General features: G+C 36.2%; 1 protein-coding gene across 1 annotated transcript in view; it reads left to right on the top strand.

The window, feature by feature from the left end:
- NEGR1 (neuronal growth regulator 1) overlaps positions 1-23,680 on the top strand; it is a 1,037,860-nt gene that overhangs the window by 782,991 nt on the left and 231,189 nt on the right. Inside the window, exon 5 of the mRNA XM_069594684.1 lies at positions 15,723-15,843. Within this exon, the coding sequence (XP_069450785.1) occupies positions 15,723-15,843 (121 nt within the window). The remainder of the gene's footprint in view (positions 1-15,722; positions 15,844-23,680) is intronic.

Below are 23,680 nucleotides of genomic sequence, written 5' to 3'. Positions count from 1 at the left end.
TTCTAGTCAAAATAAACACATATTTCCTTGACCAACATATCCATTTATTCGACCAACATACAGCCCTGTATTTCTAAAACGTGTAACTTTTTGAGATACATTTTTAGCTTTAGATTATATTTTAGGTGAAATATGCCCCCAATTCTGTTATTTTCACATCCTGACTTAACAAAATTTCTTTATTAAAAAATTCCTTAAGAAGTATAAGCAACAGAATACTCTAAAGCAATTATCCTTCAAATATAAATAAATTTTAAAAACACTCATGAAAGAAGTATACATTGTTAATAAATGGTGCTAATGTCAATATTTGCCAATATAATACAAATATACTTAAGAGTCAATTATATATTACATGAAGATAATAAACCCCTTAACATTGAATCTAGCTCTGTATTGCATTGAAAAAGCCTGGAGGGTAAATTATAGCAAGATCATAGAATTATAGTATTTTATAGGAAGTATCATTCATCACATTCATTTATTCAGTCAGCTTTTTAAAGTGTCCACTGTGTCTTCTGCTGCTGCTGCTGCTGCTGCTGCTGCTAAGTCGCTTCAGTCCTAAAGAAACACAGAAGATTATGACTGAATCTATGAATGATGTTATTGGACATTTTTAATTCCACTGGAGCCCTGAGCTTCTCTAAGGCAAGAATCACTTTAATCTGTTCTTAACCAGTGTTCTGCGCTCAGTTGTGTCCGACTCTTTGCAATCCCATGGTCTGTAACCGGGCAGGCTCCTCTATCCATTGAATTTCCCAGGCAAGAATACTGGAGTGGGTTGTCATTTCCTTCTCCAGGGGATCTTCCCAACCCAGGGACTGAACTGGTGTCTCCTGCATTGGTAGGTGGATCCTTTTACCACTGAGCCACCTGGGAAGCCCATTCTTGACCAATAGCATGAAGTAAATAAATCATTAAGAGAACAGACAATAACTCAAGAAGAAATATTGAGTCAATAGATGATACATGAAGATAGAAAAACCTCCCACTTTTCAGATGCATTGCATTTGTAGTAGCTGAAGAAATGGGGAGTCTTCCTAAGGTGAGTCCTCATCAGCCTTTCCAGAGTGTTTTAACAACACCTTCCTGACATGCTAGCTTTCCACCGTACTTGGTTTGCCCAGCACCTCCTATTCTTTTGGTTTCTGTGCTACCTCTGTTCTGTATAATATATCCTCAGTCAGACATTCTTCACACTAGCTTACTCTCAAATCTATAATTTGTTTTGGATGCTTCTGATAAAACAAACCTTCCTATTCAAGGCAGACCCATAGAACTCGCTTTGGCTTCAGAATGGAAGAAACGTTGAGCACAAATAGCTGTAGAAAATTCTTCAGATTTCCCTGGCAGTCCAGTGGTTAAGACTTTCACTATGGAGAGCCCCAGTATGATGGAGGGGGAACTAAGAGCCCATAAGCCATGCAGCATGGCCAAAAAGAAAAGAAAATTCTACCTACAAAAGTCTAGATTGTGCCTTAGCAAAGCTGACTTCCATCCAAATCCAAATGAGGATACAATAATATTTCCCAGAACTATTGATGATGCGCTTGACCACATGACTGCTTTGACTAATGGGCATTACTGATATGACAGAGTAAACACATGAGAAATAAATGTTGACAGTTATATGTCACCAAGATAAAATAGTGATTTGTTACACAGTATTATTGTGGCAATAGCAACTGAAATGTGGAATAAGACTATAGGCTATCTCTGAATGCTTTCTGAGTCCCATATATTGGTGAAAGCCATAGACAAATATTGCTTGAATTTTTTCTAGAGCTATGCTTTCCAGGTACATAGTATTTTAATGCTGAGCTATATAGCATTCTCTAGAGTTATAGTGCTACATGTGTGCTAAGTCGCTCCAGCTGTGTCCAACTCCTTGTGACCCCACGAACTGTGAAGCACCAGGCTCCTCTTTCCGTAGGATTCTCCAGGCAAAAATACTAGAGTGGGTTGCCATGCCCTCCTCCAGGGGATCTTCCTGATCCAGGGATGGATTCCATAGTTCCTACACTGCAGGCAGATTCTTTACCACTGAACCACCTTGGAACTCCACGTATAATGTTACATGTGATATTATATAATACCTATAAATAAAATGCTAAAGTTAACCATTTAATTTCAGATACTTTGTTCTAAATCATATCTAAAATGCTAAGGAGTATATTAAATTTTATTACATTTAAATGTAATATATTTACATATAATATATAATAAATATATCCCATGCATTTATTATTATATACCATTAATATAGCATACATTATATACATATAAATATTCATCTATATAAGTATGAGTGCTATGAGTGCCTGCATTCTAAGTCACTTCAGTCATGTCCGACTTACTGTGACTCTATGGACTGTAGCCCACCAGGCTCCCCTGTCCATAGAATTTTCCAGGCAAAAAATTGGAGTAGATTGCCATGCCCTCCTCCAGAGGATCTTCCTGACCCATGAGTCAAACCCATGTCTCTTATGTCTCCTGCATTATAGGTGGATTCTTTACCACTAGCACCATGTGGGAAGCCCCTCTAACTAAGTATAAAGGGGTGAGAAAACATAAGTTATATAGAGAATGGCCTATGGAAGAGCAAGGGCAGAAACAGGGGGCCAGTTGGGATACTTGCAATGTATTAGGCAAGAGGTAAATTTAGCTTGTTGGCCTCCCTGGTGGCTCAGCAGTAAAGAATCTGCCTGCCAAACAGGAGACTCAGATTCAATCCCTGAGTTGGGAAGACCCTCTGAAGAAGGAAATGGCAATCCACTCCAGTATTCTTGCATAGGAAATCTCATGAACAGAGGAGCCTGGTAGGCTGCAATCTACTGGGTCAAAAAGAGTTGGACACGATTCTGAAACAACAAACTTGGCTTGTAGCAGTGTGGTGTTAATCATGATATTAATAGTTATGGGTGGTGAGGAGTGATCAGTGTAGTCGCTCGGTCCTGTCCGACTCTTTGCGACCCTATGGACTGCAGCACGTTAGGCTTCCCTGTTCATCACCTGTTCCTAGAGCTTGCTCAAACTCATGTCCATCCAGTCCGTGATGCAGTCCAACCATCTCATCTTCTGTTGTCCCCTTCTCCTCCTCCCTTCAATCTTTCCAAGCATCAGGGTCTTTTCTAATGAGTCAGTTCTTCCCATCATTTGGTCAAAGTATTGGAGCTTCAGCTTCAGCATCAGTCCTTCCAGTAAATATTCAGGGTTAATTTCCTTTAGGATTGATTGGTTTGACCTCCTTGCAGTCCAAGGGACTCTTGAGTCTTCTCCAACACCACAGTTAAAACCATCAATTCTTCAGTGCTAAGCTTTCTTTATAGTCCAACTCTCACATCCACACATGACTACTGGAAAAACCATAGCTTAGCCTATACAGACCTTTGTCTGCAAAGTAATACCTCTGCTTTTTAATATGCTGTCTAGGTTGGTCATAGCTTTTCTTCCAAGGAGAACACATCTTTTAATTTCATGGCTGCAATCACCATCTGCAATGATTTCAGAGCCTGAGAAAATAAAGTCTGTCACTGTTTCCCTTGCTTCCCCATCTATTTGCCATGAAGTGAGGGGACTGGATGCCATGATATTAGTCTTCTGATTGTTGAGTTTTAAGCCAACTTTTTCACTGTCTTTCACTTTCATCAAGAGGCTCTTAGTTCCTCTTGGCGTTCTCCCATAAGGGTGGTGTCATCTGCATATCTGAGGTTATTGATATTTCTCCCAGCAATCTTGATTCCAGCTTGTGCTTCATCCAGCTTGACATTTTGCATGATGTACTCTGCATATATGCTAAATAAGCAGGGTGACAATATACAGCCTTGATGTACTCCTCTCCCAATTTGGAACCAATCTGTTGTTCCATATCCAGTTCTAACTGTTGCTTCTTGACCTGAATACAGGTTTATCAGGAGGCAGGTAAGGTGATCTGGTATTCCCATCTCTTTAAGAATTTTCCACAGTTTGCTGTGATCCATGCAGTCAAGGCTTTAGCATAGTCAATGAAGCAGAAGTAGATGTTCTACTGTAATTCTCTTGTGTTTTCAATGATCCAACGGATGTTGGCAACTTGTCCTCTGGTTCCTCTGCCTTTTCTAAAACCAGCTTGAACATCTGGGAGTTGTTGGTTCACATATCACTGAAACCTAGCTCAGAGAATTTTGAGCATTAGTTTGCTAGTGTGTGTGACGAGTGCAGTTGTGTGATAGTTGAACATTCTTTGGCTTTGCCTTTCTTTGGGATTGGAATAAAAACTGACTTTTCCAGTCCTGTGGCCAGTGCTGAGTTTTCCAAATTGCTGGCATATTGTGTGCAGCACTTCCACAGCATTGTCTTTTAGAATTTGAAAAAGCTCAGCTGGAATTCCACCACCTCCACTTGCTTTGTTGTAGTGATGTCCCCTAAGGCCCACTTGACTTCACATTCCAGGATGTCTGTGTCTAGGTGAGTGTTCAAACCATCATGGTTTTCTGGGTCATTAAGATCTTTTTTGTATAGTTCTGTGTATTCTTGCTACCTTTTCTTAATATCTTCTGCTTTTGTTAGGTCTATACCATTTCTGTCCTTTATTGAGCCAATCTTTGCATGGAATATTCCTTTGATGTCTCTAATTTTCTTGAATAGATCTCTAGTCTTTTCTCTTCTGTTGTTTTCCTCCATTTTCTTGCATTGATCTGTGAGGAAAGCTTTCTTATCTCTTCTTGCTATTCTTTGGAACTCTACATTCAGATGGATATATCTTTCCTTTTCTCCTTTGCCGTTTGCTTCTCTTCTTTTCTCAGCTATTTTTAAGGAATCCTCAGACAACCGTATTGCCTTTTTGCATTTCCTTTGATTGGGGATGGTTTTGATCACTGCCTCCTGTACAATATTGTGAACTTCCATCCATAGTTCTTCAGTGAGGAGCACTAAAATGCATTTTAAAGGAAGAAACTGCAATATTATTGAGTCTCTCAAGACTTGGAAATGTTTTGCAATGACTGATGATCTGGTAATAGTAACTGTTCATCAAATGCATAGATAAGTTTTGCAGGATGAGAGCAGTAAAGAGCGAGGAATCTAGCGGTTTTGACTTAAGGGGCACTAAATAAGATTGAGATTATAAGGAGGATATCGGCTGCACATGTTTATTTTTATTTCTGAGCAGAAGAGGAAAGAGCCTGAAGATTTCGCTAATAATTTATTCATGTGCTGGCGTTGCTGACATGGAATTTATTTGTTAGCCAGACTTCTCTTTTCTTGACAAACCCATCAGTTGTCAAATTGCTTTTGCTGTTAAGCAGACTTTTCTCAAACCACATTTTATTTAATCATTTCAGGAAGGATGACTTTTTCCCCCCTTTTAAAACATTCTTAGTCCCAAATAAACCTTTGCTATTGTTTCTTAAAATTACAGGTTTTCTACGATCCCTCCTTCCCACATCTTTCAATTTCTTTAAGACACAATATTTGTAGTGAAATGTCTCTCCCACTTTATGTCTTCTTTTCTTTTGGTCTTAGCTACCTACTGTGTTTGCTCTGATTTAGCTTTCATTATCCTTAAATAGAAGTGTCCAAGACTGTGTTTTTCAGATAGGAAGAAAAATTACCTCTCAATTCTAAAACTAGTATCACTTCTTGCTAGATTGTTGTCTCCTTGTTCAAAGTCCATGGCAAGTCTGGATAAAGCATGTCCATTTCAGAGTTATGACTCCTGTTGCTTTGCTCTTTGAACCATGTAGAAATACTATAATAGGACAGCTTCCAGGATACAGGTCCGAGAGTACAGCTGATTGACACCTCAAGGTAAACGGAAAGGTAGAAGCAATTCAGTTTAATGTTCACCTTCTTACTAGAGAATCTGTGCCTATAGTTGTGGAAAATGTCATTAATTTAACATGTTTCCTATAGTTTTGCTAGGCTTCTAACTTTCTTCATGCATTTGAGGGCAGTAGGCAGGGAAAAAAATTGGTAGTTTACAACTAGATTTCTGTAATGTAAATCTTAGCACTTTTTCTTTAATCCCCTCCCTTTTTTCTAGCTACTCAAAGGCTTTCTTTTCATTCCCTCCAAGACAGTGTGTTTGGAAAGTAATTCCTAGAATATATTAGCAATATGAATTATTCATTTCTCAGAATTAAACAATTTTAATAACTGAATTTTAATCAACTTTTTAAATGTGCTATTTTAAGATTATTGAAGGCCACAGAAACAAGAAGAAATAATAAACCATTCAGTCAACTAAGGTACTTTCAGAGGAATCTGGCCCTGAGGCCAGAGAGAAATATCAACAGATTAAAAATTAACCTAAGGAAAGATTCCATCAATGTTATCCCCATCTATTACAGATTATATCTTTATTGTTATCATTTATTTTATATTGATTGATTGCAAAAATCTTAAATTTATATATGTTTAGCTTATTCACATTTTGAGAGATCAATATTAATCTTTAAAAGTGTACCATGACTTAAAACATAACAATAAGCATAATTGAACTGTAAACAACTTATTTTAACTGATTAATTAATGCAACTGGAAAAATTTCCCCATCAGAAAAATAATCCCAAGGATATTTTCATATTTTACAGGTAATCTAAAGAAAGCATCTCAATTATTCTAATCTTTATTTGGAGGGATTCATTAAAAGTAATTTTTATAGCAGTAAACTTATAATAGCTTCAACATGTAAAGAACATATTCAGATGTTTAAGAATTTGAACATTTGCACTGATGGGCAACTTTTGTTACAACATCATATGTGCCAAGAATCAAGATGCCTTTGGAGAATCCAGCTTCACAATTCTTGCAGACTTGTTCAGTGTACCCAAATCAATCACATATAGCTATAATTCACCATTACTGACAACAGAGAAGAGAGCAAATCATGAATAAAATCTAAAGAAAGAAAGTTTGGTGAACAGCTAGGAAAACAGTGAACCATTTAATTCCTATTGATACAGCTGGTGGCCCAATAAATCTCAGACATATTTTACAGTGGATGCATCACTGGAGTGAGCATTGCTGACTACAAGGGGACAGCTACTTCAAGCTGTAATTTCAGTAGTGCTGACCCTTGCCAAAGCATGATATGAATGAATTCTGTCTAATCACAAGCAAACTCATTATATAACTCTTTCTTTTCCTGTTCTTTTATCTACTTCTCCATGAGTCACAAATAACATATCTTTCCATCCTCAAATGGCTTCTCACAGATGCACATTCATAATCAACACAATACCAGATCATTCATACCACAATATATGTGACTAATGAAAACAAGTATATTTAACTGCCTTAAAATGATTAAATGTTATAATAGAGTTAAATCATGAGTTTAGAAAATTAATCCCTTATGTTGTCATTTCAAACAACGCACAGATTTTTTTTTTGAGAGTGTAGGGGACCAGTTCTAGGACCGTTACCAATGGCCCTAAAATCTGACTTAATACACAGTTATATATCTTACCTCTGTTTTTTTAATAAAATATTTTTCTTTTTACACATCTGTGTGAACATAAGGGAATTAGAGATCACAGTTTAGTACACTGTCATAATGAATATGAAATACTGAAGTTTAGTTTACATGCAAAATTATTATCATTGTCATTCTTTTCAAAGAGACAATGATCTCATCATTTGCTTAACTGAATTAGTATATTGATCTTGTATATGCCCTAACACATGACATACCTCCACAATTGCACATCTTTCTAGAAGGGACACCTATGTGTTCCATGCACTTTTAATGTTCTATCACATTGTTGAATCAAGCCTCTTACTTCTTGGTCAGTGAGACAGGAGACTAAGTCTACTGTAAATATGTTAACAAAGAATTTGCCCTTGGTTAATTACAGTAAATAAAAAAAAGCAAGATATTGATGGACTTCTGGAAAGTAAACATGATGTACAAGTTTATCTTTGAATTAATCACATGCTTGCTGTACCAAGACAATGATTAAAAAAAAGAAAGAAAACTCAGTTTCCTTTCTATCCATATCTGATTTATCACAATTCTATGCTCTTAAAGGGAATATAGCTGTGATACCCTATTCATTTGCAATAATTCCTGTTTAATAATAGACAGGTTCTATTGACTTCTAACTCAGCACAGAGCATTATAAGCATGCTCCATGAACTGTTTTACATTACCTGTACAGCAATCCTATGAAGTAGGCACTATTTACTTTTCAGATGCAAAAACTGTTTAGAAGTGTTAACTAATTAAGATGGTGAATATTAGTACCACTTTCAGTTGACAAAAAGTGATGTCTTTTATGAAGACAAAGTGGGCCTTTTTATTAATACTACAGTATGTCGCCACTGTGTAAATGCTTAAGGTCTTGATGAAGCAGGAAATACCTTACACGCTGGATTATTTTCATTCTCCATGAGAGCTTACCAGAGGTGTAATTCAACCTCTGGTAAGTTCTTTATGCCATGAGTCATGAAGACTATGTCTGTATTACAGTATTTTGATTTTTAAGAAGTCCAATTAGATAAACGTTTTAAAAATTTATCTTAGTAATAACATGGAGTTCTTAGCTTTCTTTAAAATAAAATGAGTCATTGAAATAAGGACACATGTCCTTCATTGAAAGGGTTTATTGACCTTGTGATCCATTTCTGTGAGATCTATGGAAACCTTAGAAAGATTTTCAGGTTTCCTACCCTGAGTTGCATCATATATTCAGGAAAGAAAGTTTTCAGCTATCATCACCCTCATTTGTAGCAGTGGTGTATTGAGCAAGCACATCTTTTACATCCTATATTCTCTGGTAGATGCTAGAAACCTTTTTTTTTTTTTTTTTTTTTTTCAGAAACTGTCCATTTGACGAAGTTTCATAGTGTAGTTCACAAAGTTCAGAATCTAGACCAAGGTCAACATGTTTATTTACCACAGTGTTTTCCTATGTAGCTTTTCTAGGATGAATTTCTTCATGATTTACTTTCTATTACTACCCCTCACTCTTCTTTATTGTATTTTAATTTATTTATTATTTATTTATCATGGCACCTTTATCATTGTCCATCATTTTGAGGAGGCAGGGTGGTGATCAAACGTCTTTGAAGTTCTAAAGTTTCACTGCAGCTAACTCACTTCACTAAGGCTATTAAAGTAACTCTCTGATTCACTCATTTTTTGTAATAAGACTTTGTACAAAACCAAACTTCCCAGTCAGGATGGCAAGAGAGGAAGAAGGTCTTTGTGGCTATTGTCATGTAACTAAGAAAGCTTGAATTTTGATTAGGCTTGTTGGGTGCCAAGTGCAGAGGTTCTGTTGCTTGCACCTGCAGAGCCTGGAGTTTTGGGTAAAGAACCTTTAATTATCTTCATCCTGAAATGACTGGCTAAACAATGACAGGAAATATCCCACTGAGTAAATGAAAAGGGAAGACTCCTTTTCTATGAGCATCTAATCACACAGGTGCTAAATATCCCTTCTTGACCCTTTCACTGCTGGTCTTCCTCATCATCTGTTCTTTGCTGTTTCCTGCATTTGTCTAATAACATTCATCTGAAACTATATAATTGCTTCAGTTTATAGCCATATACAACTTGATACAAGGGTAGGATGCCTAATTTCAGCATTGCAAAGGAAATCAGTCTATTCCAGAGGATGCCACTGTACTCATGAATTCGAGGAATCCAAGTAATCACCTTCTTTGCCGCTTTGGTGTAATTTAAAAAGTTACATTTGACTAGAACAGCAACAACAACAAATAGATTTCCATAGAAAGAAAAAAAAATAGTTCCAGAAATAAAAATGCTTGCATATGCATATGTTTACACTCCTACTCCCACTTCTATTCCAGGACCAAAATTCACAGAACAACACAGTATGGTGGGGAAAGAAATAAGCTCTGGGAGCAACTACTCAGGGTTTATCACTTGATTGTCTTTTCTAGGAAGAGCCCAAGATGATTTCCTAAAACATGGAACATTTCAGGAGAAGCTGAGTGCTTTGTACAACTTTACTGAGCACACATAAAATTCACTGTTATAGCTCCAGTTAGAGATGTACTTAGCCATAATTGTTGTGAGGTATATATTTCTGGTAAAAAAAAATGGCCATATCCTTCTGATGCAAATAATTACATTACATAAAACTCGTTAGCGCCTTATAGCTCATGAGCACAGAAGTGAGTTAAAGCAGTGATGACAGTAGACTTGAAAAGTCATGTATCACATAACAGAGGATGTGGAATAGACCTTAGACATCTACTTCTCCTACTGTCCAAAATATCCAGAATATGCCCCACAGAATATTTGGCCCTCAAGAACTCAGTATAAATGCTCTCTAATTCTGTGGTCTCATAAATTTGGAAAAGCTCCATACTGTGAGACTCACAAGGAATACATGAGCATCACAGTCTCTGAGATATGCTCTAGAAAAGAAAACTATTGGGTTTGATTAGACATTTCAGTGGCCACAGAACTCTTATTTATACAAAGTAATAGGATTCAGAATGGTGTAAACTTGGAATTTCACTAAACATGTCTTCTCACTGCCAGTTAACTCAAATGAGTTGACTCAAGTCCAGTGTGGCCAATGATCTATTTAATTACATTTTCTCTCAATTCCTGCCTTCTCTATGGATTGGCCAATGATTTTCTCATCATCCTAAAGATTATTACAACAGGCTTCTAGCCATTCTGCCAGTTTCCTCTCCTGCCTCTATGCAGACCATGTTCCACACAGTGGCCAAAAATCCGTATAAAATGTTAATCAACTCATGTCATACATCTGCTCAAAATCTCCACAACCTCATCCTAGAATAAAATTCAAAGGCTTTACCATCAACTACCAGACCTTCTGAATCTGAGTTCCAGCTGCCTATCCACCTTCTCTCCTGGATTCTTCTGCTCACTTAATCTGCTCAAGTCACATTGACTGTTTTGCTGCTCCTCAAACCTGTTAAGCGTGTTTCTACCTCAGTAGTTTCCCCTCAGGGTCTTTGAGTTTTCTTTTTTTCTTTTATTTTAATAATTTTCTATAGAAAACTATATGATTTCTTTCCTCACATCGTTTAATTCTCTGCTCAAATTCTCCTCTTTATCAATAAGTAGCTCTGTAACTCCACCACATAAAATAACCCACCTTGCATTCCTTTTTCTTTCGTCTTGCTCAGTTTCCATCTTAGTTTGTATCACTCCCTTATTGTTTGTTTATTTACTGTTTGCACATTCATGTACATGTATGCATACATACAAACTCAAGGATCTTAGTCTCATGAGGCCCGGGATGTTATATTTTTTATTAATGTAGTCTTCAGTAAAAAGTACCTGTTGAGTTGATGAAGGAATGAAGAGTAAATAAAGGGGTGGATCTGCTTCCTCTTGTACAGTCATTTTCAAAAAAGGCAGAATAATATGCATAAGGGTTCATTCGTGTCCCAAAGAAAAATCAATACTGTTTTCAAGTTCAAGTTTATAATTTTAGCCTCAAAATGAAATGTATTTGAAAATTCCCTCTCCATATTGATTACTTACACCCCATGGCCCTTTAATTCTCTAACACATAAAACACTCTCAGGACCTTTTCTTACTCACAGTGTTAATTCCTATTTCATTCTTTATGTAGGCCTCCATATGTCATTTTAGTATCTTTCTGTTTTTCAGTGTCCATTTCAGCAGCCTGTGAACCCTCTAGACAACATGATCATGTCCCTTTAACTTGTATGTTTACCAAGTGTTGAGCTAAATGCACACTGTACTGCATAAAAGGCTTTTAATGACAAATTAGATTTTTATTTAGGTTCATTACGCCTGGGTTTTCAGGCCATGTTCTGGATTTCATGATTTTGTTTGTAATGAGTCATGGCCCCCTTGACAGACAAGGGAGTAATTAAACGAGCTAGGTTTTCAATAGAAACTTGTGATGGATCTCCTGTTGCATATGTTATTTCATCTCCAATAATAGTTGGATATCATAAAAGATTATGGTCTCATAGGGTGACAGAGAGAGAAATACATGAAAGTCTGTGAGAACAGAGTGAAAATACATATATCTATGTATTACCTATATCTCTTACAAGAGATATTACCTATATCTCTTACAAGCAAAACAATGTCATAATAATTGACAATAAGTGGGTTTTTATTTGTAGATATCTTTTGTATTGTTATTGCCTTATAAGAGGGGGTGTGCATCTTTACCTAACAAAGTTAAAACTTATTAAGTGGTTCTTCATGTTGAATTAGAGAGTATGTATGTGTTTATATTTGTGTATATATAAATGTGCTTATGTATATTCTTTTATTTCCTTATTCAAACTTTTCAAATTTTTTGCCAAGTTATTAGCAAAACATCTATAAAAATATTTCTTTTCAAATATCTTTCTAATTGAGTCTACTATTAAAAATAAAAATACCATAAAGAAATAGAGGTGCTATAAATTCAAAGTAAAGTATCACCCTTAACAATAAATGATTAATCTGCTCAGGTATTTTTAAAAGGAAAGACAGTTCTGTTGGAAGAGGGTTTACAGTTTTTATATTCACTACATATTGAAAAATCATTATTGCTTTCTAAAGAAACTTGAAATATATCCAAGGTGCACACCTAGTCAAGTCTTTTGTCTGAATAAATTAGTATTTGCATATTCCACGTTCCTGTTATATTGAACTTTCTCATAGTGTTATTGAAATATGTACTTTGCTAAATGTAGACTGGTAGAAAAGAAAATATTTATGGAAAAATAGAGGCATACAAAACTGGAAAAATAAAAAATAGGAAAAATCTAGATGACCTTGCAATTGGTGATGACCTTTTAGATACCAAAGGCGTAATTCATGGAAAAAAAAAATAGTTGATAAATTGATTAGAATTTTTGGCTCTGTGAATCACACTATCAAGATAATGAAAATACAAGCCACAGACTGAAAAATATTTGCAAAAGATGCATCTGATAAGAGACTGTTATCCACAATATATAAAGAATACTTAAAACTCAATAAAAAATAATATAAACAATTGAAGCAAAAAGTGGACCAAAGAAGATGTATAGATGACAAAGCAGCGCATAAAAAGACACTTCACATCATGTCATTAGTGAAATGCAAATTAAAATAGAGATACCACTACAAACCTACTAGGATGAATAAAATCTGAAGCACTGACTCCAAATGCTGATGAGAACATGGAACAACAGGAATTCTCATACATAGTTGGTAGGTATGCAAACTTTGTAAGGCAGTTTGTAAGTTTCTTACAAAACTAAATATATTCTTATCCTATACTCTAGCAATTGTACTTCTTGGTATTTACCCAAAGGAGTCGAAAACTTACATCCACACAGAAAAATGGATGTTTATAGTGGCTTTCCATGTGATTGCCCATGCTTAAAGCAACCAAGAAATTCTTTAGCAGGTGGATGGATAAATAAACTGTGGTATATACAGACAATGAAATATTATTCAGTGCTAAAATGAAATGAAAAGACATGGAGAAAACTTAAATAAAGCATATTACTAAGTGAAAGAAGCCAGTATCAAGCCAATATGAAACATATGAAACATGTTATATGACCCCAACTACATGACATTCTGGAAAAGGCAAAACTATTACCAGAATTAAAAAATCAGTGGTTGACAGTAGAGGGGGAGTAAAAATGAGTAAGCAGATTTAGGAGCATTTAAAAATAGAATTTTAAACGCAGTGAAAATATTTTAAATAAAACAGCTTATGCGTACAACTCCTAAACTCATCTACTTAACTGTTGAACCCATCTTAGTCAACGGATATTTCTAACCTTCTACCTAAGCCAAATAAAATTACCCTCTTTTTTTTTTTTTTACATCTATCAAAAAATCCTGTTGGCTCCAACTTTGCAACATACCTCAAAGCCAGTAACTTTCCACTACCTCAGGTGCTACGACCGTAGTCTGAGCTGTCAGCATCACTTGCCTTACTTACTGTAGCAGCTTTCATCCTGGCCTCATGATAATCTTTTCTCAACACAGCAGCCTGAGTGATGTGATACTACTAACACATAAATATGGGATTTAGAAAGATGGTAATGATAACCCTGTATGCGAGACAGCAAAAGAGACAGAGATGTATAGAATAGACTTTTGGACTCTGAGGGAGAGGGGGAGGGTGGGATGATTTGGGAGAACGGCACTGAAACATGTATCTATCATGTAAGAAACGAATTGCCAATCTATGTTTGATACAGGATACAGGATGCTTGGGGCTGGTGCACGTGGATGATCCAGAGAGATGATATAGGGTGGGAGGTGGGAGGGGGGTTCAGGATTGAGAACTCATGTACACCCGTGGCAGATTCATGTCAATGTAAGGCAAAACCAATACAGTATTGTAAAGTAAAATAAGGTAAAAATAAAAATTTTTTAAAAATAAAACAAAAGCCAGATTATGCCCCCCCTCTGTAGTGGTTCACCATCTCATTCAGAGTAGAAACCAAGTCCTTAAAATTGCCCTCAAGGTCCTATCTAATCTTCCATCCTTTGGCTCCATACATTATTCAGGGTTCTCACAGAAATATAAAAACAATATTTATGTGCGTATCTACATATACGTACATACACACAAACATATATGCTGCTGCTGCTGTTAAGTCACTTCAGTTGTGTCCGACTCTGTGCGACCCCATAGACTGCAGCCGACCAGGCTCCTCTGTCCCTGGGATTCTCCAGGCAAGAATACTGGAGTGGGTTGCCATTTCCTTCTCCAGCAAACATATATACACACATGTATATGTTAATCCCTCAGTCGCGTCTGTCTCTTTGTGACCCCATGGACTGTAAGCCTGCCAGTCTCCTCTGTCCATAGAATTCTACAGGCAAGAATACTGGAGTGAGTAGCCATTCCCTTCTCCTATGTTGCAATGAATATTTTTAAGCATCATTTTGTGCCAGGCACTGTGCTTTGACTTCTGAATAAACAGAGATAAATCAGATATTTATCCTATCTTTAGGCAGCTGACAAGGAAGCCTGGTGTATCCATCATTACAAGACACAAAATGTATGTTATGAGAGATTTAGAGAAACTATTCTGAAAAAAGGAGAGCTATTTCCTGCCAGAGCAACAAGGAAGAGTAAGGAGATAATGACCCCAAAATTTGGGCCTTGAATCTGTGGAAATGGGAAAGGATAGCATTCCAGGTAGAAGGAAACACATTTTTAAAAATCACTAACATGATAGGGAGTAAGGAAAAACAGAATAGGAAGAGTTCAGACTTTGAGTCAACATGCCTGACATGAAATCCAGACTCTGCAGCTAAGTAGCTGTGTGACCTCAGACAAATTATTTAACCTCTCTGAGTTTCAGTTCTCACATTCGTAAAATTGGGATAATGCCATCTAGCTTAGAGCATTACTGTGAGGAAATCATGAACATAAAGCACAGAGCCACCATGACTGGCTCCCAGCTGTCACTCAGTGAATGAGAGCTATTATTGAAGTGCAGTTTGACTGGAGTACAGATGAAGTGTTCCCCTCAACAATGCCATTTTTCCAATAGGAAGCAAGGCCAAAATGTATTGCATTTACTCTGCACTCCCTAGGAACATTTGTCTATTGTCCAACTTGAAAAATGAAGCTGAAAATGACTAGTCTCATATGAGAAGCTAAACACTGAAAATGTGATGCATTGGTCTATCAGGCATAAGATTGCTTTGAATATAGAAGGAATAAAAATATGTGTGCTATATTTCTGTTGAAGATTATTTTAACTAACCCACCAGTTTCTTTCTTTTTTTGTTTCTTTTTCAGTTGCTCCTACAATTCAGGAAATTAAATCTGGCACCGTGGCCCCCGGACGCAGTGGATTGATAAGATGCGAAGGTGCAGGTGTGCCGCCTCCGGCCTTTGAATGGTACAAAGGGGAGAAGAAGTAAGGACTTTGTGATTATTACTCTGTTTCAAGCACTCTGAGCTAATGTGTTTGTGTTTCAGATATTTACTTTAAGCAGTTTCTTTAACTGGCTTGAATGATTCTTAGCAGCCTTCTCTAGGGCACGAAGAGGCCCACGTGGGAGGGGTGAGTAGCTAATAGCATCCAGAAGAAATGTCCACTTTGGTTTATATGATCTCAGAAATGCCAGCAAATCCCCCATCACTGATGCCTTTCATTTCCACCTCTCCCTTCGGAGCCAGCACACCATTGCTCTTTCTGGAGACCATGTTTACTTGGGAAATAAACCAGCTCTTAAAGGACTTGGGCCCAGCTTCTATGAGAGCACTCCAAAAGCAATCAGAGCTGCTGACTCTGCCTGGCTTCCTTGATCAGCCTAACCCTTTTACCTGCCTCCCTCTCCCTCAAGACATTTTAACATTTTGTTTTTATAGAATATGGCATTTCAGGTATTCTATCACTAAAGGGACTGTAGAGGATAAACTGCATGGCTGAAGGACTAACGAAGGGGATTTTAGGGCTACTCTAACATCAGCTCTATATGAATGTCCCCTTGAGGTGCTTCTGAAAGCCTTAGCAAGAGCTGTTGAACAAGAGAAGACAAGACTTAAGGATTTTCTCTTTACTTTTAACCAGTGGGCTCATTCAGACCTCTTCACCTGTTCTTATCAAACCAACAAAGAAGTATGGGACCCCTGTGGATTAAATGGAAGATATAATACAGAGGAGAGGATATCATCTACTATATATATATATATATATATATATATATATATATATATGCTTCAAAATTAAGAAGGGAATGTATTCTAGAAAATGTTAGTTTGGACCATATGAAATTTACATTTTTTTTTCCGTCAAAAAGGCTAAATATTGGCAATGCCATACTGTTCAACATAAACATATGGGGTTTATTAGGTGTCATGTCTCATAACTAATTATAGCTAAGTGTCTGAACAGAAAATAGGTGAAATCACATAAGAACTTAGATGTTGCCACAATGGATGAAAATAGATGTGACATGAGTAGGTACTTTGTTTCTTAAACTGTAATCAAAAGAGGATTTATGGGAAATATTCTCCTTCAACATCAGCCTTAACAATAAAACAATAAAAGATATCCCCATAACTATCTTATTTGTTTTGGGTAACTGATAGTGGATTCACCTAAAAATTTTTTGCAGTTATTTTATATGCAACCTCTTCTACAATTTGGGCTACTTAATTTCTAATTCTTTTTGCTAATTAATTATTGTTTTTATTAATTTGAAATGTTGGTGGCTTTTGGAAGCTCCCCTATATTTTTATATACCTAAAATTAGGTAAACTCATCTGTGGTCACCCTCATCCCAACCCTACAAGATTATATATCTGGCAATATAACCTTCCTCAGATTCTGATAATCCAAGTTAAGAAGTTTTCAGTTTGTGATGATCAATAGAGGTAAACATCTAGAAGCATGGTTCTCAATCCTTTGAAAATATGAAACCCTTTGTTCAAATATAATCCTTTTTGAAAGCCCACTAAGTAATATCTGTGAAAGTAGGGGTAAATGGAGTCTCAATTCTTCTATCTCCTCAGAGCCCCCCTTCCATTAGGATGTCCTTGTAATTCTTTCCCCCATCCCTGGTTCTCCACAAAGCACACTTTTTAAAAAGTAGCTTAAATTATTTTACATATCTTTCAAATTCACTTTTGAAACTGTGTCATGCCTTTCTGAAAGGTTAATGAGCAGGATTATTCTTAGTAGCACAAGTGAGAACTCATTTGTTAGAGTCCATTTTATTTCTACTTTTTTTTTTTTGCTATATCTCTGTCTACCACTTTCCTAAATTCAGTGACCATTGTTAAAAAGACTACAACAATCCTCATCCCACTTGCTTGGCCTATACCAAAGACAGAAAAGAGCCAAGTGGTGTCTGCAGTTGTAGCTTCAGTGTTTTGTTTTGTTTTTTTTTTTCCTCAAGTTGGGAGATGGACTATTTAACTTTTCAAAGGAGTTTAGAACCGCTGCTAAAATAGGTTGATTAATTCTCCCCAATAAGAGCCCTTCCCTAATACACTCATTCACAGAAAAAAATCTAGCAGCTGTGAAAATCAAATGCACTTTCAAAGGCAAATATATATTTTATTTAAGAATGAAGCATACATTTACCATTTGTTAGAGTTGTATTTGAAGAAATATCCAAATTCTCAAATACCACTAGAATATATAAATCTATCTTCTCAAAATTACAAAAAAGCAAATTTGAATATATATAGGGAGTGAGAGAAAGAAAACTGCTGGTCGAATGATTGTTGTTACACTCACTAAGTGCATCTACCATGCTACCTTCAGGGCCCAGGACATTTAAAATACTTATTTTATCAAAATGAAAAGCTATCTATGTGATAAGCACTTGCTATTTAACATTAACCCATTTTATTTTCACAATAAGCCTATAAGAAAGATAATATTTTTATCCTTACCTTTTGCTGAAGAGAAATCAAAGCACAGTGTATTTATAATAAGTACTTTGCACAAGTCTATAGTTAATGACAGAGCTGGAATTTGAACCCAAGAAGTCTTGCAAATATTCAGATGGAGTTCATGGATTTAACCTCTATACTGTGACACCTAGTATGATCATGGGACCTCAGGATCTATCAAAATTAATTTGAAATGTCAATGTTAAATGCCAGGATAAAGGCATTTCAGGTAACTTCTCAGCAAAATAAGACTGAACATAGAAACACTCGCTTATACTTTCTCAGTTGGTTTAGTCAAAGGCACAGAAATAATGGAGTCAAGGTAACTAGACAGAAAAGAAACAGATACAGCATGTTTTCAGGTTGTTTTCTTGACCTCAAGGTTGTTAACAGAAGCATGAGCCTGTCAGAGACTCTCTTGGAACAGAGCAGAGTTTTTACAAGATCTGGAGAAGTTTTATTTTCTTAGTTTTATTTCCTTTTATACTTGAGGCTTGAAAAATATTCAGAAATAACTTACTCTCTTCATATACTTTTGTGCATACATGCTCAGTTATGCCCAACTCTCTGCTACCCCATAGCCCACCAGGCTCCTCTGTCCATGGAATTTTTCAGGCAAGAATACTATAGTAGGTTGCATTTCCTACTCTAGGGGATCTTCCTGACCCAGGAATCAAACTCGTGTCTCTGGCAGCTCCTGCATAGGCAGGTGGATTCTTTACCCCTGGCACCACCTGGGAAGCTCATGTACTTTAAGAGATGTTTATAAAAATTCATCTTGCTTAAGTCAAGATTTTCAAAGCCAGATTTTCACTCAGATAAATAAATATGAGCAAATAAACACAAACAAATAGGAGGAAATACCTGATCATCTCTAATCTTATCTTTGCCTATAGTTGTACCATATCCTGTAAAATCCTCTTCTGTGCACTGAGAATAATCTGCTTGAAAACTTAAAAAAAAAAAAAAAAGAGAGAGAGATCTTGTAAAATTAAGCACAATTTAAAGACAAGGAAGAAACATTACCAAGGATAAATTACTTCCCAGGACCTTTACATTCTATCTCATTTATTCTTCAGACCTCTCTGAGGTATGATTTATTATTTTCAATTTACTGAAGACAAAACTAAAACATAAGAAACTTAACTTGTCTAAGAGCAGTCACATAAAAGATGCTATCAGGACACATTTTACGTTTGTCAGCCTCTCAACCTATGTTCTGTCCTTTGTTTACATTGCCATTATTAGTTTTCTGTTGCTAAGTAACAACCCCAAATTTAGCATCTTCAAACAGTAAGCTTTTGTTATCTCAGTATGTCTGGGTCAGGAATCCAGGAGCATTCTTGGTGGAATTCCTAGTGGGGTATGGCTCAGGGTCTCTCACCTGGTTCCCATCAAATGTCACCTGGTGCTGATCCTCTGAAGGCTTCACTAGGACTGGAGGATCAGCTTCTAAGACGGCTCACTCCCGTGTCCCACAAACTGGTGCCTGTTATTGACAGATTATTGTTTAGTCATTGTCTTGTCCAATTCTCTTGCAGCCCCGTGGACTGCAGCCTACCAGATTCCTCTGTTCATGGGATTTCCCAAGCAAAAATTCTGGAATGGGTTGTCATTTCCTTCTCCAGGGAATCTTCCTAACCTAGGGATCAAACCCAAGTCTCCTGCCTTGGCAAGTGAATTCTTTACCACTGAGCCACCAGGGAAGCAACCATTACTGACAGAAGGTGTCTGTTAATCACTATATAGATCTCTAAATAGGGCTGCTTGACATCTTTATAACAAGACAGTTGACTTTCCCCAGAACTAGTGATTCAAGAGAACACCATAGAAGCTGTTCATGACCTAGTCTGAGAAGTCTCTGTCATTTCTGCAATATATTATTGGTTATAAAAGGTGACCCTATTCAAAGCGGGAGAGATTCCAGGGGAACATAAACATTAAGGGGTGAGAACCATCAGATGCCATCTTCAAAGATGTCTGTCACCCTGTCTCCCTTATGAATGATGTAATTGTTTATACATTAGAAATGTTAGCCATTTGACCTTTAGTTTATTGCACTGTTTGGGTAAGCATCATAGCAATGACTAAAGTTATATATTTGTTATGAAGATATTATTTCTTTCTATAAAATAGTCCAGGCTTCCCAAGTGGCGCTAGTGGTAAAAAACCTACCTGCTGATGCAGGAGACGTAACAGATGTAGATTTGATCCTGAGTTGCTAAGATCCGCTGGAGGAGGGCCCAGCAACTCACTCCGGTATTCTTGCCTAGAGAATCCCGTGGACAGAGGAGCCTGGAAGGTAATAGTGCATGGGGTCTCAAAGAGTTGGACACGACTGAAGTGACTTAGCACACATAAAATGGTCACTTTTTTTTAACACTATAGTGACTTTCAGCATACCTGGCAGGGACAAGTCTAGTATGCTGAATTTTACTCTATGTATAAATACATTGTGTTTGGAGAACTAGAGTTCAGACTTTGATTATACATAAAACTAAAAATTTAAACATTTTTTTCTCATTTTAAAAATTAATTTATTATAATTGGACACTAATTATTTTGCAATATTGTGGTGGTTTTTGCAGAGAAGACTGATAAGAAGAAATACACTCCTTATATGTAGTGAAAGGACACTTTAAGTAAATAATGTTTTTGATGACATGAAATTAAGTTGATCTATGGCTGGAGAATAGTACATTCACTTAGGAGTAAGACTAAAAACATAAAGTAAATTTTAATAGCCTAAAATTTAAATAGGTATTACAAAAACATTTTATATCACTTTATGGATATGATAATACCATCTTGACTTAAATAAGAATTTTGTTATTTGTCTACTTATTTGGATTACCTCCTATTGATTTTTAGCTGTCCTCAAATCCAGGCCTGCAATTTAGAAAGACTTGCCTTCTTATTTTGTATGATGAGTTTAACTGCTCCAGTGTTTTAGAATGATGTATGCTTTATTCACTGCCTATTTTTAAGCAAATGTCCCATTATGGCTATGCTTTTTAGAATTCTTTATTATCAATAAGGTTTTTTCCTAATCATTTATCATAATTTCAGATAAGGATACAAAAGTTACAAATAAGATAAATAAAAATTACATCCATGAATGGAAAACAAATATGTAGTAAAAAATTAAAATGATCAATATATCTGTTAATAGCAAATATATAACTAAAATTGAATATATTTGATGATGAGAACTTATAATATTTTGACTTTTTAAGCAATGGATATCAAATTTAGTCTATGAATTTTTGCCATTCCTTGCTACAGATATCCGTGTCAGCACACCTCTCACTTCAGAATCCTGTAATTTGTTCAGCTTACACCACTGCTTCAAAGGGAATATGATGAGCAGTACCTTATTGCCTGTTTTAAAGGATTTATTATCTGTGTGCATAAAACATGCATGCACATGTTACACAATGTACTCGGTTACCACTTAATGGATAGGAAAAGGCCTAAAATCAGCCAGGTGGAGTGTGCCAGGTTCACATTACACAGAAGTATGATGACCTTTTTCAATCAGGGTAGGCTTTCACTTGAGGGAATGATGACTTTTTTTACTGCTAGCTTTACAGAGGTGAGGTAAACTTGGAAAATCATAATGAAGTGGAGTGACCTTTCCTCTCTGTTTTCCTATTCTTTACTACTGGATCGTCTAGACAGGCCATAAATTTCATCTGAGTTAGAAGGAATATAAGAGGGAGGGTCTTCTTCCTTTCTTTTATTTTCAAGGGAACCAGAAAAATGTGTTAAAATATTTCTCTGTGTCTTCATTGATCCTTTTTTCTTTGCTGTTTTTCATGCAGTTTGTGTGTGTCAAAGTTATGAATACATACATCATATTCGTATAACACTATGATTTTCAAAGCATTTTTATATATGGTAATTTAGAAAAAGAAGGACATGTTTGCATTTCACTTATGATAGAATCAACTCTTTAAGCTTTGGGTGCTACTTGAGAGAGGCAGAAAAAGTAAAAGAAAGAGATAAAGATATAATAGTAACAATTAAAATGGCATGAGCTCGCTACTCCACTCATTATATGTTTCAGAAAGACATGCAGTGGGAGACATATTCCTGCTACTCCTTCAATCAGTCTTCATGCCTGTTTCCTCTGATAGTGTGAGCATATCTCCATTCTCAGTGAGATTTTCAGGTGGAAAATGTGTGTCTAATATAACATGGTTCTAAAACAAGAATCAACTATTTCATCCAGTGCTCAACCATGGAGAATGATGTAAAACAGTACTTCACAACTATTTTAGAATACATATCCCTATGAGTGAAATTTAAACCTTAGCAAAACTACCAAAATATGCATACTTATTTGTAAATTATGTACATGCCTTTCTGAATTAGTATATTGCATACATTAAATGAGCTAAAACAGATAAAATTTAGGAGATGAGATATAAATGAAACTTAAATGGACATTTTATTGTCTTTTTCTTGTACTCTAACAGATCACTGTACTCACCCTGAGGGGCTTGCCTTCCATTCTGGAGACTTTGTGAAGTGTGTTAATTTAAAGTAAGGAAGTCTAGGGAATTGTCAATGGCAACCCATTGTTGCCTTAGAATTCCACAGACAGAGGAACTTGGAGGACTGCAGTCCATGGGGTCACAAAGAGTTGGACATAGCTGACCGACTGAACATACACACAGGGGCAGTTTTAATCGCATGTGACTTTTATCCCACATGCTAATTTTGAAGTCTTACATCACATTATATAATCACTGCATATTATCTTACTCATTCCTTGCATAATTCTAACTAGATTATGCCTAAGAAAAATACAATCTCATAAAGGTAAAATGACTTGCTGAAGGGAATTAAAGAATGGGCAGTAAAAATCTAATTTCAAGGAAAAGTTGGGAGGTTGATGAATATGTTTATGGCCTTTATATTGATGGTTTCACTTTATATTGAGGTTATCCAAACTCATTGCGTAGTATATATAAAATACATAGAATTTTATGTACATCGATTATACCTCAATAAAGTGACCTTAAAATCAAAATAACCACTCCCCTAATTTCCTGGCTCTCATGTCAAGATATCCCTCTTCTAGATTTTATACCACAATTTGATTATTCAGAGGGGTCTAGAATTATAATTCTATACACACACACTCACACTAACACACACACCCTGCCTATCACCCCTCTTGTCCTCTCATTTGCAAGGCTGTTACTATGAGTAAGTCATTACATATGTTGATTTAGAAGGGTACTGGGTCATCTAGATAGGCCATAAATTTCATTACCACCCCACATTAAAAATGATCTTCTCTGCTGACCCGAGATTTTCTTTCTTTGCATCAGGCACTT

The sequence above is a fragment of the Ovis canadensis genome, chromosome 1, assembly GCF_042477335.2.
Source record: "Ovis canadensis isolate MfBH-ARS-UI-01 breed Bighorn chromosome 1, ARS-UI_OviCan_v2, whole genome shotgun sequence".
NCBI lineage: Eukaryota > Metazoa > Chordata > Mammalia > Artiodactyla > Bovidae > Ovis > Ovis canadensis.
Note: the sequence above shows the minus strand (reverse complement) of the source record. Positions and strands in the feature narration are given on the sequence as shown.